Below are 22,764 nucleotides of genomic sequence, written 5' to 3' on the forward strand. Positions count from 1 at the left end.
AACCATGGAAAGGTTGAGTATTTTCACTCATCACTTTAGGGCCAAGAGTCCGGGTGAAGCGGCACAATATTTTAACACCAACTGGAAAAGAAGACTTCCAGCTCTTTCCTTCTACTAATGTTTTACACAATTGTGTGGTTCGATGATGTGAAGTGGTCTGTTGATTTTGACAGAATACTTATACAGTTTGCTGTAGATTTTGCCGTAGTCACTTCTTGGGTGCCAACTGTGTTTATGCGTTGGTGCTCAACGGCAGAATTTGCTTGCAAAGTCATATCTGTGTCAACTCTGCGCTTTCTTGAGCTCGGTTTCTTTACTTCAGACCTACGGCCTTCATGACCACCGACCCGAACATATCGGAAACATTGTAGAAATGATCACTTTAAAAAAAAAAATTCACTGTATTATCATCAAATTTTTCCTAGTACAGGAAAAAAAAAAAAACTGTCTTTTTCAAGGATGCACTGTGTAAAAATGGTGGACATGTGTAAGAACAGAAATTAAAATAAGACTCAAAAGAAATTAGCAGTTGGAGACGGAAATTGTTTCATAAACAAAAGCAAAAGACTTGAGTTTTGTTTGATCTAACCTCTGGGTGCTTATTGATCGTTTCCACTTTTGACAAGAATAATGCCGAGTGGGGGTCAAATATTTAGTGAAATAAACTTCAGTTTGACATTAGCATCACCGGCTACCAACACAGAGAACTGAATGATACTGCCACCAATCAAACACCGGTAGTGCTGCTTCATGTCTTCAAGTTGTTCTTCAAGCCTGCTGGCATTCACTCAGTTACTTTCTCCCGTTTTTTACTTTACATATAAAACTAAACAGTTCTGTAAAGATGCAGTAAAAACCCTTGTGTACTTGACCCCACGCAATAGTTGAGTTGAGGACTTTATGTTGCCCCCTGGTGGTTGGCTGTGGTACAGTTTGCTTTTATTGATTCATGATTATCCATTGAGGTGAATGAGATGCACACGCTTTCATGATTTTTGTGAGTCTTTATTTCAGCAGCATTCAAATCGCCTCAGCCAGTGTCAGACGAGAACTATAACCAGTGATGAGAGGCAGAGGAGTGAGACGACCAAATAAAACAGGAATGCAAGCGTCTTCTTTTTTAAAACTACCGCTTGTGTTTGATTTGTTTTACGGCAAACAGAGAGTGTTGGCAAACTCACAGAGCATCCACAGTACCCAGAGTGTTTAACCACAACTGCTCAGAGGTGCAGAGTCCGACTGAAGCTTCAAACGGCAGTAACAGGAAAGCTTTGATGCTGCATTCAGGTCCAGAGGGAAACCAGAGGTAAACTCAAGACCAATGAAAGTCTCCCAAGTTTGAGCATTTTGACTCTGTTCAAAACTAACCTTCAACAAGTCAGACTTTGCAACACCGAGGACAAAACATCTGTGCATAATTTATCACTTGCCTCAGTTTCAGTAGGAACATTTGCCTGTTTTAATTAATATTATTAATCTGGAATAAATGTACAGATTTACGCTAAAACGAGTTTTCAACAAATTTAAGTTGATCTCTGACAAGAGTAAAATGGCCAAATCACTAATAATAATACAAATAAACGGGTTTAAAAAAAAAAAGAAAAAAAAGTGGATATTCGTTACCTTTATCTGTAATCATGTTTTGCAGCTATGGGATTACAGGCGTAAAGCTTAAATAATAAAAATGTTCCAGAGAGAAATCATTGTTTCTGTGCGACATGAACGCAGCTTTTGTTTGACAACACACAAAGTTAAGTAATAGAGCAGTTTGGACAAGTCCATCACCGTAAATAAAGTGCTTTCTTTTCTCTTTACAAGCTCATCATTCAGACATTACAATGAATATTACAGTGAAGGAGACATTGTTGGTTGTTTTTTTTGTTGTTGTTTTTTTTTACAGTTTGTTCCATAAATAGTTAATGTAGCTGAACAGAAAAAAACACTGCAGCAGATATTATTGCACCAAAAACATAAATAAAAATAAGGTGCCACAAAATGGCTGGATGCTTTTCCTTCAAGTTATCCAAACTAAAGCATTCCCACAGAGGGATTACAGCAGAAAACAAAACAAACAAACAAAAAAAAACACACACACAATGCAGTGAATATCATGGATACACATAACGCACATTAACATGTTGAACTTCCGTTAATAATTTACAGTGAAATACACAGACGAGCGTTCACCTGCATGTAAGCTTATTCTGGAAACCCGCACAACACCGACACACCCGGAGAACTCTGTTAGGCAGAGAGCGCTGCTTTTATTTATGTTTTAAATTTTTTTAGCTCCTCCCGTTTATTTGGAAAATGTGAAGATCAGAGATTTCAATCTACCCCAGGTTCTGATCCGAGACGTCCAGAGCGTGAAAACAGGACAGGACAAAGGCGAACATTTCCAAGCTGTCAGAGGAAGGGGGACGAGGAAGCGATCTCCAGGTTTCACCAGTTTATCTGTGGGATGTTTAGTGATCAGGAGCATTTTCAGTGAAACTTCACCAAGAGCAACAAAAACAAAACAGATTTGATGTTCTGCTGTCAAGATGTCTGGGTTTCGAACCGAGATGAACTCAAGAAACTTGTTTTAATAAATTATCGGGGACAAGTATGGAGGACATACGTCACAAAACGTTGGTGCTCAGATTTGTCTGGTTTAAAAAAAAACAACAACAAAAAAACAACTCGTACCAGACAAAGAAATTTCACTTATTTAGCTAAATATATAAAGTCATCAGTCAATTTACAATCATAAAAGATGAAGCAAAGAAAAAAATGTTCAAATAATAAAGGATGGTGACATTGGTTGAGGATAAACTAAGGAGAGTTGAAGAGTTTGGGACAAGATGGATGACAATGAGAAACGGATGTTTTTCCCTCAGCAGGTTCATTTAGTGTCAACACCCAACATCATCATGACTTCAACAGTTTATAGTAGAAATCATACAAAAAGGACAAATGACAAAGGTTTATATAAGTATAACGGCTAAATATTCAGGACTACACTCTTCCCAAAGGTGGAATACTTTACGTATGCGTGCAAAACGTTTTACCTCGTCGGGTGTGATTGCCTGAGTTCATGCTCACGCAAATTTCCAGACTTTTCCCAAAACGTTCAGGAAATAGAAAAGGAAAAACAGAAGCTGGAAGTATGTTTGTAAAAAACAGCAGAGCGTTGTTGGTGGCGGGCAGCTCGGCCGTGTTCGGCTGGACACCGCCGCGCTTGGAGGCCAGATTAACAGCAACTCCTCATCGTGAAGGAATCTGCCCGAGATGAAAGGACCTTCAGGTTTAATCCAGCTCTCGGTCGTCACGGGTTCTGTGAATATTCACCTGCCTAATCCAGTGTAAGCCTTCGCTAAGAAACTGTTAATCTGCTTGCTTTTTTTTTTTTTTTTATTACTCCAGAAATCCTGCCTGTGCTCTCTTGAGCTTCAGATAAGAACTCATCAGCAGCCGCCGCATGTCCGAACCTTCCCCCACTTTAACGACAGAGCGCACCAAGGTCAGAAGGGGCGCAGGTGGAGCCTGAACACCCGGAAAGTTGAATGAAATGTAGGAACTTTTTACAAGAATTTCTTTGTTTTCTGTCTCACTTTCAAGGCAATAATAATAATAAATTAAATCAGACAAAACATTTTGGAAATGAAAAACTTGGTGTGTTTTTCCAAAGCAGTGGAAGATAAAATTTTTTTTGGGGAAAAAAAAAAACAACATAAAAAAACCCGCCCAACCACCCGCGGGTTTTAACGTGTGTGTGATGATTCATTTAACAGGGAACAACAAAAGAAACACGAGGATGGGCTGCGATTCCACACGGATCTGCGCTGCCATGGCAACAAGCTTTAACTGCTTCACCTGGGCAGAAGCTGCCGTTCCACTACTGGACTAACGGCTGGTACTAAAAAGAAAAAAAGTGGGGAAGGTGCGAGGGAGGGAGGAAGACTAGAGAGGTGGTCAGAGAGTCACGAGGCGGGTGAGCGCTCCGTCATAAACAATCTGCGTTTAGCCTGGAAACAAAACGACAAGAGGAAAAGAAAAGATGCACAACTGGAGTTTTGGGGGGTTTTTTACAGCAGTTTCTCACAATATGCACAAGAATCTTGTGACCACTTGTGCATAGTCAAAGGTTGTAAATATGTATTTTGTTGTTTTGGTTGTTTTGTTGACTTCCCGTCGCCCTCGTGTTTCATCTTGGTTTGATAAAATATGACAAAACGTGCCAGCTTTTGGTTTTAGTTAACGCTTCCTGTTCTGAAAACAGGCTCATATGTACAATAAAGGTGGTTCCAATGTTTATGGTGACGCTAAAACGCAGAGATGCAGATTCAGACTGAAGTTGACTTAAACATGACACAACATAAACGTGCACAAAGTTTGACCGGATGAGATCCAAGCGTTCGATCGCTCTTTATGCCGACTGAATATTGTTAACGTTTTTAAATCACGCATTTAAAAATTACAATATTTTTGGCTTTGCGGCATCCATCTTTGAAAACAGCTGCGCTACAGTCTGTATTACATTTGCGTAGCTAAATTAACTCAAAGAGATTCTTGTCTCTTTGAGTTAAAGTCTAAGTGCAACTTTAATGCATCTACATGCAATTTTAATATAATTGGTAAACGATGCTGAGATCAGGAATCCAAGTTGAAGATTCTCACTCGCGCTTAAAAATCTAAAACGGAACCGAATTATTTAGCATTTATTATTTTATTCTACAGATGCAATGGCTATTGCATTTGTTTATTGCTAAGGAATTTGGGCTGTGAAAACTGGAGGTATTAATGCTATTTTTTGGCATCGGGATCAATTATTTCACCCCAGACAGAATTGTCCTACACTGATTTCAGATTCTTTAGAGGAAACTTTACTCTTTATCAACTTTAACTCTATTTATAAAAGGGAGAAATTCTTAGTTGTCAGTGAAAACATTAAAAACTTGCATTTTCTCTTGTGAGCTGGACGTATAAAAGGTCTAACCCCAAAAAAAGAAGAAAAAAAGCGAACAATTTCGAATAGAAAATGTAAAGCGTCAGATTTGAGGAGTTTATGATCTCAGGGAGAATGACATCTAATTAGTTTCATTTACTCCCACCAGTCAAAAACCCAGAAAGTTTTCTTTCTCTCATTAAAGCCGTGGAATCATCCAGTCGTATACAACAAAAAAGTCATCATGTTTCTAAAAATTCACCAACATCTGTGACTAAGAGTCGTTGCATTGAAGCGAAGCCAGCTTGCATATTTCTGCGTCCGTTTCTGTTTTGTTTTTTTTCCCCCTAACGGTGTTGCATATTTTATTCCAGAGCTGTTTAATGTGAGAGCAGGCAGAGCTGACAGATAGTCGCCGATACGGATGACATGGGATCTTACTGGTGGGCTTGAGGCATCGGCGGAGCGAAAATGTCACTGGGTTCAAACTTCCTGAAGGAATCCAGGCGAGTGCATAACTCCTCGATTTAGCAAAATGTTAGGAACGGTTCTGGAAACGTGTCCCGGTTTCAGATCGGCGCCGTGGAAACATGACATTCCGGCTGAAAGCCGTTTCAGACGGCAAAGCGAAGCTCAAATGTCAGGATTTGTTTGAGGAACAGAGAAATTAAATTAAAAAATATGCTGAAACAAGTGGCAGCTCCTCTGCTGAATGTTAACCACAAAATAACTCCTGTAAGGATTTAGATCCTTCAGTTCAGAGCTTGGAGGAGGATTGAGAGCAAACGCCTTTAGAGAAACGTCACAGTACGGCCATAGTGCGAGAGAGAAAAAGATCCCAGAGTGGCGTTCTAAAGCGAAAGGGAAAAACGTTAAATATCATTAAGTATTTTTGTCCAGTTTCTAATGCAAATATCTTAGCTCGACTAAAATAAGACAAAACTAACATACAAGCAACTTCAGAAAGATAGCAGCTTGTTTTAAGTCAAGACTTCCTTGAGATCAATAAAAAAAAACCTATAAAAACCCCAACCTAGTTCTATCGGAAGATTTTTTCACTCATTTTTAAATTTAAAGATCTGCCAATGGAAGTACTATTTTTCCATTATTATTAAGTATAGACTTAAAAAGAAGCTCTTAAAAGTTACTTTCAAGATAACACACTTGAAATTAAACATAGCTAAGAGATTTGCATTAGAAACTAGACAAAGAAAAGAAAAAAGACTTGCTAAGATTTTGTGTTTTTGCAGTGAAGCTTAACCGAATGGTCTGGAAGAAGGTTTCACTGGAAGCAACAGCTAGACAAACCCAAACTCTTCCTTTAGGAAGGACGTTTTCCCTGTGAGAAGCTGGGGAATTAACCAAGAAGAAGAAAGTTTGAGGCTCAAAAGCTTCAGAAGAAAAAGTATTTCCTCATGTCAAGGTTGTCTGGAAGAAGAGATGATAAGCAGCGGGCAGAAGGACGAAGGGTTCCGTCTCTTCTGTGGTTGTGGGAAGGGAGAAACAATCGGACCAGCGGTTCAAAAAGGAAAAAGGGTGTGTTGCTGAAGGTGAACTTAAGATATTAGATATAGGTTTGCATCCAGTGTTCGATGGAACGCAAAGAAGGCCGGGTTTCACGTCGGAGACTTCATTTAAATTAACGCAAACACTTTTCCTCTCACAGAGGCTGGGTGTAGTCAGTCTGAAACTCATCAGAGGACCAATAAAGATTAAAATGTAAGCAGCAGCAGCATGTGAAACATCTCAGGTTAGACTTTAAATGACGTTCGGTTCCAGCGATCCACTGTGAGACAGCGTCTTCCAAATCAAAGGCACAAATCCACGGTTTTTGTCCGTGATGTCTTCCGAGATCTGGGTGGTATCAGTCTTCCTAATGTAGTGCTTTTTCGTTTAATCTGAGCTCAGAATATCAATATTAAGTAATTTGAGGATTCAGGACGGATACAGTCAGTCAGTGGCCGCCTCAGTAGCTCTTTGGTTTGGGGAGTCGCGTCGATCCGGAGCCGAAGGCTTTCGTCTTCAGCCCCGGAGAGTTGACACGATCCAACAGCTGCCTCGACGGCCTCGCCTTTGGGGATGCCGGGGTGGAGCTGTTGGCAGCATGAGACAGGAAGAGGCGGAGCTTGGAAGGGTACGGAGGCATCAGGGATCTGGAACCGGTCCCTCTCCTTTCCGTCTCTTCTTCCTCCCTCCCCGGCTTCCTCTGTGGGTTTCCATCATCCATCGCTCTTGTTGGGGTTGTGCAGGTGGCGGCGATTGGTTTAAAAGATGGGGGGAGACCGTCAGGGAGCATTTCAGCGTGGGCGGGGTTACCTAAAGACGGTGCTTGGTTTGTCAGTGGTTCCTGGTCTTCCTGATGGGAGGCGTGAAGTACCTGTGACTGAAAACAAACAAACAAACAGACAAAAAAACAAACAAAACAAAACTGAATTTAGGTCTCAACGAACATTAAAGCTTGGTTCCAGACTGGGTTCTGAACCAACATAAACCTCCAGCTCTTTGTTGCATCATTTATCAGGTGTTTGAGCCGAGTAGAGAGAGAGGGAGCTGTTCTGTCAGATGGACAATCGTTTCACACATCCACACTTTGATCCGAGAGTCAAACCGCTTCGATTCATCCGGGTGTTTGCTTTCATCTGTTTGTGTGTATGACTTGATTACAACGTTACACCGTTATTTAAATTGTTGGTTTTGCTTGCTTGCTGTTGTGGCTGCTGATTACTTTTCCTCTCACTGCTCATGGCAGCCCCTCTCTGTGGTTATTGAGCAGAAAAGCAAATGACTTCAGAGTTTCTTGTTCAGAGCTAGTGGACTTGTGTCAGGCTGTCACGAAAATCGTGTTTTTAAAAAAATGCAGTTTAAAACGATCGCATTCGTGATGTCATTTTTCGGAGATCTCAGAACTTAAAGAAGCCGTTTTTACCAAACTGAGCACAGCTTTAACTGATTATAGTAACAAAAAGTTTTAAACTGGAGTGAACACTGCTGTGACTGAATTATCAGACTAACTTTACCTATTTTCTATATGTTTGTGCGTCATTTATATGTCTTATAGGGCTAGGCAATTAATCAATAACAACATATATAATAGAAACATGATTGATATCAACAGATAGTACATCTGATAAAAAGTTCAACATATAGAATTCACTGGACTCCGAGCATTCTGGGAGATGTAGGCAGAGGAAAAACTTTATCTGCTCAACCTCTCACGACGAGCGTCAACTCACTCTCTCACTCTTTGGTTACCTAACAACAATTTGTTGAGTAACTTGTGCAGCAGCAGTTTCAGGTTTTGCCACTGTGCCTCATAACAGCTTAAAAATAATGATTAAAAAACAGCATGAAGTGACTAAAAGAAGAAAGGTCACACTATCAGCTTGGCAGTATTTCAGAAATTTAAATCAGAAAGCTTATTAATAATCATCAATGGACCAAAATGAAATTCTTATGTGGCGAAACGGTTTTCAGGCATATCGTCCAACCATAATATCTTGTTTAACTAGTGATGTGTGTCCTCTACTTTAGTCACTTTACTGTAAGAAATTCAGCTTTACTTTCACACTGTAATTTCTTCATCACTGATTGCTGTCAGTGAATCCTCATGCTCAAACTGTTTATCTAAAAATTAGAAAACGAAGAAAAAGCTGATTAAATTTCCAGCTTTCTGCCCTCTAATCTGCTTCTGATGTTTAAATTTGTTTAAGGAATGCACATTTAGACAGACAGAGAATTATTCTAAGTATTTTTCTTTGTCTATACCTATCAATAATTTAATAAGAAAAAAAAACCTTGGATTCCAGACTTTCCCAGAGTTTATAGTGAAAAATTAGAGAACACTGTGGTTTTCAGTTATGTAATTTCAGTCTGAAGTAGTTATAAAGACATATTTTGGAGAAACATAGTTTAGACATATGTGCTGGGAAAATAAACACCAGGATGATATTAGCAGTTCAGGGCAAGAAACTAAACATTAACTGGTAAACACCGACATCTGGTGGCTAGAAGAGGAATTGCAGTCTGTTGGTATCCGCATTTCCGACTGAGACGTTTCAATCCATCCTCATAAAACATGCATGAGCAGCCGGAGCGAATAAAAAGGACAGGATGTAAAATCAAAATCACAATAAAATTCACAGGAATGATGAGATACCTTAACAGAGAATGGTGATGACAAATGCAGAGTACCCTATTTTCTCTCTTTTCTTTCTGCTGCCAAGGCTTTCCAACCCTTTGAGTGTTCTGATGAGATACTAACATAAAGTGCTGATCCACCCAAACTGCCCTCTTATGAGCCCCCCCGAGGCCCATCACGGCTATAATATCTCGCCACATCGCATCATCACTAAAATCAACAATTAGAATCGTGACAATAATGGGTAAACATGAGCTTGTCGAGCTGAGCTGCAGGCAACGAGCAGCTGTCATACTCCTCAATTATCCTGGAAATTATTAGGACTGTAATGGAGTTCTGTAGAATTATGGCTCGCACGCAAATGAGGAGAAACACAGGGCACTCACAAATGAAGTGAATAATGCTGATTATTGGGCAATTACTGCATGTAATGCTCTGGGGTTCTTTGGTCGACAGTAACACGGGACAAATAAGAGACCAACTGAGACAGACAGAGTTTTACTGTAAATAAAATGCATGTTGGAAAGATAAGGTGGTTATCTTATCTTACAAGAGTGAGAAATCCAATAACTTAAATCTCAGTTTAGCTCAGAGAAAAGACAAAAGCTCACAAACTCCATCTGAGACTCGACACACCTCAGTCAGCATGTGAAATGTTGAAGTTCATGATAGGACAGTTAGAAAAGGAAGAGTTATTGGAAGAGTTGAAGGATAAAGCGTCTTCTTTCCAAAAGCAGGTATGACTGCACCACTTAGAATTGCCAAGTTATGTCTGGATGAAACGATAATTCTGGAATTTGTCACATTAACTTGCAATGCTTCATTAGAGTAGACCATGAACTCATCTGTTTTCCATTCTACAACCAAACGTGAGGACATTCGTATGTCAGCTGAATCTTAGTTCAAACTGGATCGCCAATAGGAGCGTCGTCCCAAACACAGGAGAGCAGACCTGGAACTCACTGGAGTGTTTAGATGTTCAGCATAACTTGGGACTGACAAGACGAGCCGCAGAGCAGAGATACTCAAATCCAGGAATAGAGGGCTGGTCAATGGCCCCTTAGACAGGCAAAGCTGAAAAATCCATAGTCTTGTTGTAATGAGATCATTTGTCCTGACTGTGTGAATTCTTCGCTCTCATACTTAGAGTATAATTTCATTGATTGGTGCCTTTTTGGACTTTGACGGATGGACAGGAAACGGGAACATCCCGACAGCTTGTTTTATCTTGACATGGACAAGACTAAAGTTTGTTCCATTGTAGCTAAACTTCCACTGGAAAAGAATTCATCCTCTTGAGGACCGTCCTTCAAGATCGATCCTGAAAAAATGCATTCCTTCTCCTCAGTCTGAGCTTGGAATAATGGGGCAATGGATTTGTTCAAGTCAGAAAATAGAAAAACTGGTATTAAAATTCAAATGATGGAAGTTGGGTTATCTGAGAACAGATAGTGTGTGAGTGCCGGAGTTGGATTTATTGAGAAGGTTTGGGGTTTCCGAACTGTTGCAATATTACTTTACAGAGGTGGATAAGACCACCTTAATCAGTTTCTATGTTGTTAATGCTTCTATCGGCTTAAGGGGTCGACATGATTCTCAGAAACGCTTTGAAACAAAAACTCAAAGCTTTCTGAGAAACAGCTGAAATGCCCACAATATTTCTGCACAGCGGCTTGAGAGGACTTAAGGGTTTTGTCTGCTGTAAAGCGATCATTTGCGGAGAGACAACCATGTGTTATCTGCAGCTTTCAGCAAGTCAACTATAAGTCCTTTTAAGACCTTTTGAAATTTAATACAGAAAACAACTATAAATATATTGGATGGTTGAAAAATTGTGTATTACAACCAAGCATAGCAAAACCTGTGAACTCAGCTTTGATCCCATGATGCTGTTAGAAAAGCTAGAAAGCTAGCTTGCTGGCAAGGACATAATAGCAGCTAGTTACAGGGAACCTCAACTGCAAAGTAATGAAGATGTTTGGTTACAACAACAACAACAACAAAAAACTATGTTAAATAGTCCCACCACAACAAATTGCATACAAGGCCAATTTACATTTTCTTAATAAATTTAAGGCTTTAATTTTAGACACATAAATTTAAGACTTTTAAAGGATGCGTTGACACAACTACAATTTCCACAATCTTCAGCTGCTGAGCAACTGGCCTCCAGGTGACAATATTATCAACGAACGTTAATCTATATTTTACCATCAAAGACTAAATCAGTTCAGTGTGACTTCAATTTTCTTCAGTTATGATTTAAAGCGCCAGTTCAGATTACATAGTCCTCACAGATAGGCTGCTTTGTGGGAATCACCATGGGAAAATGGAGGGGAGAAAACTGAAAATGAGGAGACAGAGAAGGTTTGACTGCAAGACAAAAGGAAAGTTGCTACCGTACCACGCTTTGTCACTGAAGTAAAGCACAAGATTTTCCACTCCTGAGCGAAAGCATGGAGAAGGGACACAGAGAGGACAGGAGGAGGAACAGTTAGAGGGGAAAAAAGCTAAAAATAGTCAGATTTCACTGCAGTTTAAAGTACAATGAAGATTTTCTTAAAAAGGTCAGGACCAACAATCCTCTAGAATTTCTGAAGGTCTTTCAGTTTCTTTACACTTTCATTTTTCATTCACTCTCAGTCTAGGATCTCTCCATTTTCAGAAGAGTATTTTCTTTCTTTGCTAAGCCTTCTATTTCTGAATATAACTCAGTCAGGCACTTAATGAGTCGGGGTTGTGTTGACAAGGACAATTTGGCGTAAATCGAATTTTCAGAGAAACTGTTTTGAGCCGAATGTCACAGAGGTCAAAACTGAATCCTACGTCTCTTGTCAAATCTCTGCAAAATTGTCAAACATAGCAGACAGAAAAAGAAGGATCTTAGCTCCAACGAGGGGATTTCCAAAGAGCCCAAACGTTGCCCCACCTCTCTTGGGTCTTGACAAGATTTACTTTGCTTAGAAGACACGCTTGTCTGTTTGGGGATGTAACCTCGACTCGTTTAGACGCGTCGGATTATCGAGGAGCAAAATGTGCAGACGTACTTTGAAATACCTTCAAAAAGCCTTGGAGAACTATTGATCAGGAGGGAACAGGAGGCCTGGCTGCTTGGAAGGAAATCTGGACGGAAAGCATGACGAAAGCTGAATTTTAGTAAACTTAAGTTAAACTCATATCTGAGGTCAGTTTGCAGTCAGACGTGCTGATAAATATCCCAATGGGTGAGTTAGGAGAATCTCTTTGATTTGGGGAAAATGTGATTCGAACAGATGATTTCGAGGGTGAACCGGTGGAGCAGATTAGTCCTAGAACTTCAATGAATCGGTTCAGGCAAACCTGAACTGCATCCTGCTCAGACCGGAGCTTCAAAGGTTTGAAAGTGATAGCAAGAACTTCCTCCAAGTAGATTCAGCTGATTTCTGTCAAAACTGTTGCATTCATGACTAGTTTTTCAAAAGTTTCTGTACATTTTAAAACATTAAAGGCTAAGTAGTGAACGTCTGCTGAAGGAGTCTGACAGTTTTGTGACTCACTTTTTCTAGCGAGGTGGGAGGGGATGCTTGGCTTGGGCCTCCCCCTGATAGGCCTGGAGCGTTGATACTGCCAGGGTGGAGAGAGGAAAGGGACAGGAGGAAACGCCTGAGACGGAGACGGGGACAAAGAGAGAGGGAGAAGATGCTGATACTCCAAATGGAGAAAAGACGACAGGATAGACGAGGGATGGATGGAGGGGGGGGGGGGAGGGTGACAGTAGCCCTCTCAGAAAGTTTAACCCTTAAATAAAAGTATTTAAAGCCAATAAGTTAAATGAGGAGCAAAAAAGAATGTGGAGTAAAAATAGCCGCAGTGAGAGAAGTGAGAGATGCTTTCTGCCTGCACAGTTTGTAAAAAAAAGAAAAAGAAAGAAATACAATCAGAAATTTATGAATCAGGGAGTCTGAGATGGCGCAACCGAAAGCAAGAAAATTTCTAAAAACAAAACAACAAAAAAAACAAACAAAAAAAACAAACAAGATTTCTGAAAATATAAAGTCTTTCAAAAGAAGAAGAAAAACAAACTTTTTAACCCACAGAAGAGATTTAAAGATGCTTGCTGTGTGAACCTTCAAACTAATGGTGATTAGTTCAGATTATTCCATTCTATTTTCTGGATTTTTCTGTCCTGGACTAACAACAAACATCATTGCAGGTTCTGTTTGTGGTTCAGCCTTGATTTCATTCATAAGGAAAGTGCTCGAGTGTGTGTATGTGTGTGTTCTCACGGTGTGTTCTCTCCAGGGTGTCTGCGAGGCCACACACTCGCTGTTTGTCACACTTGTCTGCGTTTGCTGCTGCATCCTTTCAGACGCCTCCTGACAGCGACACCTGGTGGTCAGTGTGGGAACAGTCTGCGCACACACAATCTTCAGTCGTACACAAGTAGACAATGACTAAAATATTTAATATTTATTCATGTCTAAAGCCGTGCAGGTTCTTTTGTTCCGAGACTTCATCCCTTTTTTTTTTAACTAACTTTAACCTAAACTTCTGAGCTAAACGGAACAAACTGAAGCTGCAGCAGCACCAAACTCACCAGTTGCATGGTTAGTTGTGCGATGGTCCGGTCTCGGCTCCTCAGTTCCTCCCGGAGCTGCTGCACCTCCTGCAGGAGCGCCTCCACCTACAGACAGGCGGAATGTTGAGCCAAGGGGTTTTGGGAAATGTAGGCTAACACAGAAAACTAACGAGGCTAGGCTCGCTGACCTGCGAGTCCGAACTGTGAGACAAGTCGTTTGTTTCTGGACTAAGAGTGTCCGTGGTCAGAGTGTCGTCGTCCAAATCCTCCTCCTGAAAAGAGAAAGAGGAAAAAAAAGAGTGGAAATAAACATATTAAATGCATAGAAACATGGCTAAACTGGAAACAAGATTAGGCTTATGGACGTCTTGATTGTCTTGATTCATTCAATATGTTTTTTTATTTATTTATTTAATATATATTTAATATATAAACTCTCAATTTCTGCTGAAGCCTCCAGCAGCTAAATCCATACTTGGAAAATAAACAATGGATGATCTGATGTTTGCTGCAGGCTTCTAAGCTTTACGTCTCTTTAGACAAAACTGTTGGTGAGGAAGAGCATTCCCTCTCACCTGCAGCAGCAACCTCTGCAGGAACTCCAGCTGTGACCGGACTGCGGAGCAGTCCTCAGCGAGTTCCTCCACGTCCAGACCCAGAGTCTGCGGCGCCGGGGAGCAGCAGGCCGACCTGCAGAGTTTAAGTCGACGTTTGCAGAAGCAGGCGGAAAATATGAAGGTGAAACTGTGATTTTTAAGAGGATGGAGGAAAGACAGACTGGTAGAGCAGGTCACGCTACCTGATTTTATCCTCCTTTGTTTCAAGGTCCTGAGAGAGTTTGTAGCACTGGATATCACTGTGGACCGACCATATAACAGATTCCGAGTTAAAGAAGTAAAAAAAAAAAAGAGAGATAAATAAAAAGACATGCAAAAAAAGTTAAGATTCCCAGCACGAATCCTTGCTCCAAAGGTGGAAATTGGCCTCGAGTCTAACCAGTGGTGTCGATGAGCTGAAAGCTCAAGCAGCCTTCACATACTGAGAATATTTAAACATGAGCAGAGTTCACCTCATCAAGCTGTGCGCTGTAAGATTTTCCTCTTTTTTTTCACCCCCCCCCCACAGAAAAAAGAAGTCAAATCTCCACATCTTCCAGAAAGTTCTGCCATGTTTCTGCCTCAACTGAAAACACCTTCCCTCATTCCTCCCACCCACGGCCGGATGTGGAAGGATGTGGCGCCCTGGGCTGGAGCCTGTTTTGGTGCCCAGTAAACCAAGAAACAATTATTTTACTAATGCAAATTGCAGTACGTTACTAGGTAGCCCTTTACATCAGCAAATATGAACTGACGCATTGTAAGTTTAATACTTCCTTTTGCCAATAAATAGTAATGTTCTTTACAAAGAACTGGTTTTACTTGAATATTGGTGATAGTCATGAAAATCCTAATATAATACAACAACCACAAGTTTTATACAAAATTAAATGACTGCAAAACACCCATTCACTTAAAAGAAAATAAATAAAAAATTGGAGCCCTGGGCTGCTGCCCCTGTAAGCTCAGCTCCCTCCATCAATTTCAGTCAGAGTGACATTAGCTGCGTTTCCATTTCATACGTGTGCAAAATGAATGACGTCGTCGATATTGAAAAACAACCACCACAGTTTAGCAATTGGTTCCATCTGGTAACAGAATTAAAATCACACTTGAACACGTTAGTTCATGCGAAAAGTCATTTAATACCATCGTCCTCCTACCACTTCCTGTCGCCCACTTCATCTTTTCCATCATTACAACATCCAGGTGGTTGGTGCCATGACGTGTATGATGCAAGAAAAAAGGTTTTCCACTGCTGTTTTGTGAAATTAAGTTGGAAAAACTACTTCATCCTAGCACAAAAAACTTTTTTATTGAAAAACATGGGGTTTTTTTTTCTCCAAATTGGACTTGATTCAATTAAGAAAATTTATCTTAGCAATTCGCAGCTATAGAGACACATCTGCCAGTGGGAGGAAAACTCATACAGGGACCATTTTTTCCTGAATGCAACTACTACTGTAGCTCTATCACATGCTAGAAATTGTAAGATGGTTTGATTTAACTATAAGGAGCCTTAGATAAACCAGTTGTCTTCTCACCTCTCAACGTCGTTGTCCTGCGTTCCCCAACAGAGCTGTCTTCTTCTCCACTGAGCCATGCTGGACAGCCCCTCTCCATCTGCAAGGTTCAGTTTCTTAAGGTCATTTTTAGAAGATGCAAAGCAGGAAGTAACACCAACCATCCGTATCCGTCCTCATGACGATGCTCTTCCTCAGAGAGAACAGCAGCAAACATATTTCTTTATCGGAGTCTACGTTATCGACATAAACATACCGCTGTGCAGCGAGGAGTCCTCTGGGAAATCTACGTCCAGCATGAGGTCATCGTCAGCCAGATCACAAGAGTCCAGGTTGTTTAAGAGATCCTGTGGAAAAATACATCCTTAGGGAAATGTATGGATAGATTGAAAGCATTAAACATTAAGTTATAGAATCACATATAAAAAAGAAAAACAAGAAAAACTGATGTTGGACATTATTCGAGTCCATTCCAGCTACAGTCTATCTGATATTTATGACATTAAAAGCTTTTTTTTGTTTTTTTATAAAACAAATCACCTCAAGTGTATTCTCTGTCAGATTTTTAATGGTTCCATGAAATATTCTTGGTTTTTTTTTTTATGTTGACATCGTTTTCCAGAAAAGTGTGGAATTTCAAAAGGATTTATTTGGATAATTATAATTAGAAAAATCCAGAATTTCTTACCATACAGATAATTCTTTTAAATCTTAATCTGTAAAGTTTGATCCCTTCGTTTTTTTTGATGCTTCTTTAATGCCTTTGTGCCATCGAAACTGGAGTTAGTTTGGGAACTTCAGGTAAAGTTTAAAGATAGTACAGTTGTACTTTTTTGATTTTGAATTAGTTGCGAATACATCCGAGTTCAATCAGTGACTTGCAACCCAAAACGAGAAGAGAGTTGGACAAAAAAATCAAAGACATCATATGATTAGAAATCATGTAAAATCTTTTTAATAAGCCATCTGTTTTTCCACAAAATTCTACAATTTATCTTCTGAAAATGAACTTACCAACAAAGTCTTGAAATTCAAAAAATTTTTCAGACTCAGTTTTCTCTTGTCTGGTTGGGAGAGAACAACCCCGAAGAGCAACACTGACCCCTGGTGGTGACGACAGACACTCCACTACAAACCCAGGTGTAAACTCAAACAGGAGAAAGACTTCAGACTTCGGCTGAGAGCTCGTTAAAGTCCTCAGATTGTTAACGGCCGGATGCTCGTTAGGATCAAGCGCTGAGTGAGCCACAGCTCATTAACACGGAGGACACACTGAGACAGCAGGCTCATTAACAGCCTTTCAGCATCACTCATTGGGTCCACCGGCTGAACTGAACTGAAGGTCAGAGCCTGGACCTTCGCCTGCTGATCCTCCTTCAGTTTATCTGAAACCTCAGCGCTTCGTTCATCGGATCCGAATGCTTCTCTCACGGAAACCGGAAAAGCAGCAAAGAGTTCATGTCGGGTGAATAATTATGAAATTAGACGAAACGCAGAGCTGATTGGTTTTCCCAGGTGTGACATTAATCCGCTCAAACTGCTTATTTGATCAGGGAAAAAGATGTAAGTTTGAGAGAAATGTTATTGTGTTTTTAAATGATTGGAAATACTGCTTCCTATCTGGAGATTTGAGGACATTTTAAAGAAATGTATACAAGTAAGAACTCAGCTCTGTATACTGCAAAAGAAGAAGAAAAACAACTTAATCTGGTTGGGTTGTACTTAGCAGGAGGGGACACCAGAGGGAGCCAGAGAACGTTGTTTAGACCTTTTCAAACAGCGCTACAAATTGTATTGATGCTTATGGGTCCATCCAAGCTGCACCTTCAATACGTTAAGTGTCTTATGTGAAATCTAAAGCAATAAAATCAGCTTCATGTGAAATATTTGTGCAAATATGGAATGCAGAGGGACTATCAGTCTGATAATCTTATAAATTCATTCCCCTGACTGAACTGTGAGGCTAGGCTGCCATGTACTTACAGTTCAAACCCCTAGAGTTTGGAACAGCTCTAATATTTTGCTAGAAACCTTTAGCGGTGTGTGAGGAGCAATAAGCTGACAGCTGAAATAAATGATGAGGTGGAAAGTCCTTACGATGCTGTTGATGTCCGAGTCGAAGCTCCCGATGTGGTGGGTGGTGTTGCTGTTGGTGTGGATGGAGGCGGTAGTGGTGGCGCCCCCCAGAGGCTCCAGACCTTCCTCGTCCCACATGTAGGTACCCCCAGAGCCACAGCTGTCAGAGGGGGACAGGTCCAGAGAGGAGCCGCCCTGCCAAAGGGAAAACCTCAGGATCATATCAGTTTGAACTGACGACAGTTTAATATGAACGGGAGCCCTTAAGGTTTGTTCTAGAAACGCTCTTTATTCTTCTTTTGTGAGTCTTCCCCAAGAGCAGATTATTTCTTTCTGCAAACACTCAATCACATTGCTTGAGGTCTTATCTTTGTCTTGTCACTCTTAAAATTTGACTGAGATTTTATTTTATTTCTTCTTCTTTTTGAGACTCATTCCTAAACCTTTGTGGCAAATTCTAATCTAGTGTTCTCGATTTTCTTACTGTGGACAATTACACCCTCATTGTTTCGACCACAAGCCAGTTCTCGCGCTGGCATTATACTCTCGAGTTTGTTTTGGTTGCAGCTACTTAGAATGCCCATCTCTATAGTTCGCTTCCTGCTTTTGAAGCGATCTCTTGACCGCTTACACCCATATTTGCATTCGAACCGCGCCACAGCTGACTTCAACCAAACTGGGAGCAAAAGGTTTTTAGGCGGACCAGAGTTTGCTTTTTTTTTTGGTCCGCATCAGAGTTTTAATTGTGCATTCACACCTATGCAAACAAACCAGACTCAGGCAAATCACTTCTACGGGTTAAGAATTGAAACGTTTGCTGGAATAGGCTTTTGTGAACAGACAACTATTGTTCTTGTGATTCCACATGCTGCTCCACTCATGTTTGAAAAGAATTCAAAGCAGGAGCCACATGAAGCGTTTCGGTCCAGATGTCCGATGAACTTGGTGGGATGGTTGCAAAGCCGCAGCTCGCTGATGGGAGGGTTTAAGCGTCCAAACAATGAACTGATGAGTTCACCTATCTTTGCTTTGGGTGGGGTCAAACTGCACCTGCAGCATCTACAGAGTGTAACAAAAAGCCATGTTTGTTTTGGATTAATTATTCTGAGCCGTATAGCATAAACACAAAAGTTTTTGTTTTTTTTCCCTAGATGGAAATTTGGAGACAGATCTTCAGTTATGTCACTGCGCATTTTCAACTTGTAAGGCTTTATTTCAGGAAAACGGCTTCAGTTAATGTCAACATGTCTTGGCTTGGACATCAAACAGGAAATAAATATTCTGTAATTTTCGAGTTAAACCAGTGAGCTGAGGGGTGCTCAGGTGAGGAAACAAACACATTACAGTTTAATCCCAGGATCTTAGAATGGCTAAACTATCTCAGACGTGAAAGGTTTTTGAAATGTGATCTAAACGTCTAGGGGTATTTCAATTTATGTCTTTTTTTAAAAAATATATAAAGTTAGATAAAAACACTCAATGCATAGGACTCTACTCTGAATTGGAAACAGGATTAGATAAGGCTGCACAATCTGGCAACCTCTGCTGTTAGACCCTCCAGAATGTTAACTCAGTCACTCTTCAGCAAAGAAGTTAGAAATACCACAGGTTTGATCAATACATATAAATTTATATGAGGCCATGAAATTGTAATTTTTGGCAACTTTGAGGAAAGGGCTAAAGAAAAAGGTTCTAGGCCTTAGGACAGAAAAACCCTCTGCAGGACCCAACACACTGATCTGGTTCAATAAGTGGATCAGATAAATTAATGCAATAATGCTAACAGATTCAGTTAATCTGGGTTTAAGCGCCTTTGACTATTTTCCACCCATGTATTTTAATCAAAACAAAATTGGAAACATAAGTATTGTTCAAGGTTTTGTCTAAACCAGTTGCAGAGAATGAACCTGTTCATGATAGTCAGGCTGACTTGACTTTCTCCGACGGGCAAGTTGGTTAAGTCGGTGCTCGTCTTTATCACCTGGACACAAAAACAACTTTTCTTTTAGTTGGAATAGTTAAAGTATTTAGCTGACCTGAACAGCAACTTTTTTTTTTTTTTTTAATTCACCTCTGATGGAAGTCCAGTCCAGACTATCATCTAGGAAGCACAGTCCTGTTGTCTTGGCGACCTTGCTAATTGCATCCTTGTCATCATCCAGCCTGGTGCATGACTGGTCGAGTCCTGAGTCATCCTCTTCATTTTTGGATGAAAACAGTAAAATGCCAATCCCTCCGCTTCCTGAAAACAAAACAAAAAAACGAAGAGAACGTATTAAAAATGCAAAACGTAAAGCAGGTCGGTCACACAGAGAGTCTAGTTCTGATTGTGAACAAAGGGGATTTTTCATGTAATGTCACATAAACACGTCACCAACTGACATGTTGGTAGCTTCTACGCTAATATTTACAGCAAAACATCTAAAGAGTGTCTCACCGAGGTTGTCAAAGTCATCCATGTATTCCTGGCTGATGTCATTCCTGTCCAGGGAGGAAGTGGAGGACAGGGACATGTCCTCAAGCGTCTCACCGACAATCGATCCCATTCCCTGGGACGCAAGGTCGTCAGAAAGCTGCTCCATCTCCGCAGCGTCTGGAGTGTTTTCTGCAGGCAGATCAGACGCAGATATGAAACCAGACCAGAATGAGATCAGAGACTTGAAATCCAAAAATGACAATCAATTTAAGAAAAAAAAAAAAGAAAAAAATAAGGGGAACCTGGGCTGTTTTCGGTAGATGAAGGCGTCTCCACAGAGTTCTTTCGTCTCGTTGGTCCTCTGTTTACTTCCTGTTCACTTCTGCACACGCTGGTTCCTTTTGCTCGAAGGGGTCTGGACTGCTTGACCAGCGACGGGCGGGACAGCTTGTAGCTGATGCCGCTGGACCTGGAGGTCGGACCCGGTAAGAGGGGCTTCCTTATGGCCGACTGCGGCAGCTGGGAGGGGGCGCCGGCAGCCGCCCTGCCTGAAGCAGCTCTGCTCACAGGCGATTTCAACAAGCTGCCTCTCGGAGGACCCTGCGAGGAGGAGGTAGGGGGAACCCGTTGGGCGGCCCTGTTGGTGGAGAAGGAGCCGGACATGTGGGGAGAGGCGGCGGTCCGGGTCAGGGTGGGAGAGGCCTGCTGTCGGACCTGGGTGAGGCTCCGGGAGCGGAAGCGGTCGCTTTCAGTCAGCCGCGCAGAAGCGGCGCAGCCCAGGTTGTCGCTGGAATGGGAGCGGCTAGCTGCTGGCTTTTTCAGGAGCGGGGAACCCGATCGCGATGCAGGGCCCGAGCCGGGCCTCGTACCTGTCAGGCGAACAAAACTCTGAGGCGGCCTCAGAGAAGAGATGGTCTTCGTCCCTGCTTTGGATCCGGGATTTGTGTTTACACTCTGCTTGGACAGCACAGAAGAGTTCTGAGTCAGTTTAGAACCTCCTGATCCATTTTTAGAAACGGGAAGAGCTCTGGGGCTGGATTGTGGAGACGGGGATGATGATGATGAGGAATACGACGTAAGCTGGCCACGCCCTTTCGCTGCAGTGGATGTGGTGTGTTTTCTGGCATCGTGCAGGTAGAAATACGGCTGACAGTTGCTACGATTCTGCACAACATTCCCACCTTTCCCTCTCTTGCACTCAGACTCTCCGGCCATTATCTCGTCACCATCAGCTGCGTTTTCCTTCCTCCACTTTGCGGAAAATGAACACGGCACTCGGATGAATCCGTTCTGCTTTGCAGAGGACGGGGGCACGGAAACACCCGCCGGTCCGGGGTGGTGGTAGAATCCGTTGGTGAGGCGAGTTCTGCACGCGGCGGTCGCAGCTCCGCCGGATGGAGCCGCCGCTGCAGGAGCCGTCTGGGACCGGGGTCGGGAGCCGAACTTCGGCAGCCTGGAAACCATGGTGGGCATGGCAGGGGGTTCAACAAGAGGTGGTGCTGACATCAGACTCCGCCCACTTCAGCATGGAGAGTCAGGAGAGCTGAACAGGGAGCAGAGACGTGAGAAGAGGCACAGATCATGTACTTTCCAATGATTATATATGCATATGTTGCTTGTTGTTGTGGTTTCTCAGTTTTTTTTCCTCTTTCTCCACCTTTAGAGGCAGACTTCTATCTCATTCTTTCCCTTTAAAACTTTTCCCCACCTGTCTTCCTCTCTCTTCTTTGTTTTTTTTTTGTTTTTTAAATCATCGTGGCCCTTACATTTGACATAAACCCAAAGTCATTTCTAATAAAGTTTCAAGTGCAGCATCATGGCCAAAGCCGTAATGTTCCGCTTATGAAAGTAAGGCTGTTGGGCCTCACCTTGACACTCGGAAAGCAATTCTGAATGTCACACTGCTGGACCGGAAACATAACAAAATAAAAATAAATACATAAAATAGTAAATAAAGCCAACAGAAAGAAGAAAATCAAATTTGAAAAAAATTAAATATTGTGATTTTGATACACAATTTTTGTAATAAACCCCATTTTTAGTCTGCATGTGAGAGCAATGAATCATAAGAAAAAACATGTTTTCCTCATAAAATGTTAGAAAGAAAGAAATTAGAGCATTTGAACATGATGTTTCTGCCCGCCTTACATACAGCAATTCCAGAAAAATTAGGGAAAATCTCAAATCTCCTTTGATAGCTGACAGATAAGGAACTGATCTTCCTGAACGGTTCCTATCCTCAGCAACAACAGCCACCTTAAAGTTTCTCTTTGAGCTGATATACTTGAGTCTAGTTTTAATCCTGCTTAATGCAGGTGTCGGAAATTCTACTGCTGACTTTGGAGTCAGCAGCCCTGAGAGAACGGAAAAATTCAGAGGGTTCTGTCAGTGATTAACACCTGAAACATGTGGCAGCAGAGTCCATGCATGCGTGTGTTGACAACGTGGCTACAAGCGAGATAATAGCTTTACGTGCCACACCCGTAATAAAAATGCTGAGGTATTGCTGCTCCTGCAAATGGAAGGCAGG

The 22,764-nt window shown here is 41.4% G+C and overlaps 1 protein-coding gene across 5 annotated transcripts in view; it reads right to left on the reverse strand.

The window, feature by feature from the left end:
• Nucleotides 1-1,781: 1,781 nt before the first annotated feature.
• Nucleotides 1,782-22,764, reverse strand: part of ccser2b (coiled-coil serine-rich protein 2b) — a 35,225-nt gene continuing 14,242 nt past the window's right edge. For 2 of the 5 annotated variants that reach the window (XM_044102218.1, XM_044102219.1), the window contains exons 2-14: nt 20,537-21,777; nt 20,256-20,423; nt 19,890-20,060; nt 19,726-19,799; nt 17,840-18,013; nt 15,999-16,089; nt 15,764-15,842; nt 14,423-14,479; nt 14,199-14,313; nt 13,812-13,895; nt 13,642-13,728; nt 13,331-13,456; nt 1,782-7,310 (exon numbers count right to left, since the gene is read on the reverse strand). In XM_044102218.1, the coding sequence (XP_043958153.1) occupies nt 6,894-7,310; nt 13,331-13,456; nt 13,642-13,728; nt 13,812-13,895; nt 14,199-14,313; nt 14,423-14,479; nt 15,764-15,842; nt 15,999-16,089; nt 17,840-18,013; nt 19,726-19,799; nt 19,890-20,060; nt 20,256-20,423; nt 20,537-21,740 (2,847 nt within the window). In that variant the 5' untranslated portion in view covers nt 21,741-21,777 and the 3' untranslated portion in view covers nt 1,782-6,893. Of the gene's footprint in view, nt 7,311-11,469; nt 11,510-12,601; nt 12,708-13,330; nt 13,457-13,641; nt 13,729-13,811; nt 13,896-14,198; nt 14,314-14,422; nt 14,480-15,763; nt 15,843-15,998; nt 16,090-17,839; nt 18,014-19,725; nt 19,800-19,889; nt 20,061-20,255; nt 20,424-20,536; nt 21,778-22,764 lie in introns of all 5 variants that reach the window. The other 3 variants (XM_044102221.1, XM_044102222.1, XM_044102220.1) reach the window with 3 other exon arrangements.

The sequence above is a fragment of the Gambusia affinis genome, linkage group LG20 (genome assembly GCF_019740435.1).
Source record: "Gambusia affinis linkage group LG20, SWU_Gaff_1.0, whole genome shotgun sequence".
NCBI classification, from domain to species: Eukaryota; Metazoa; Chordata; class Actinopteri; order Cyprinodontiformes; family Poeciliidae; genus Gambusia; species Gambusia affinis.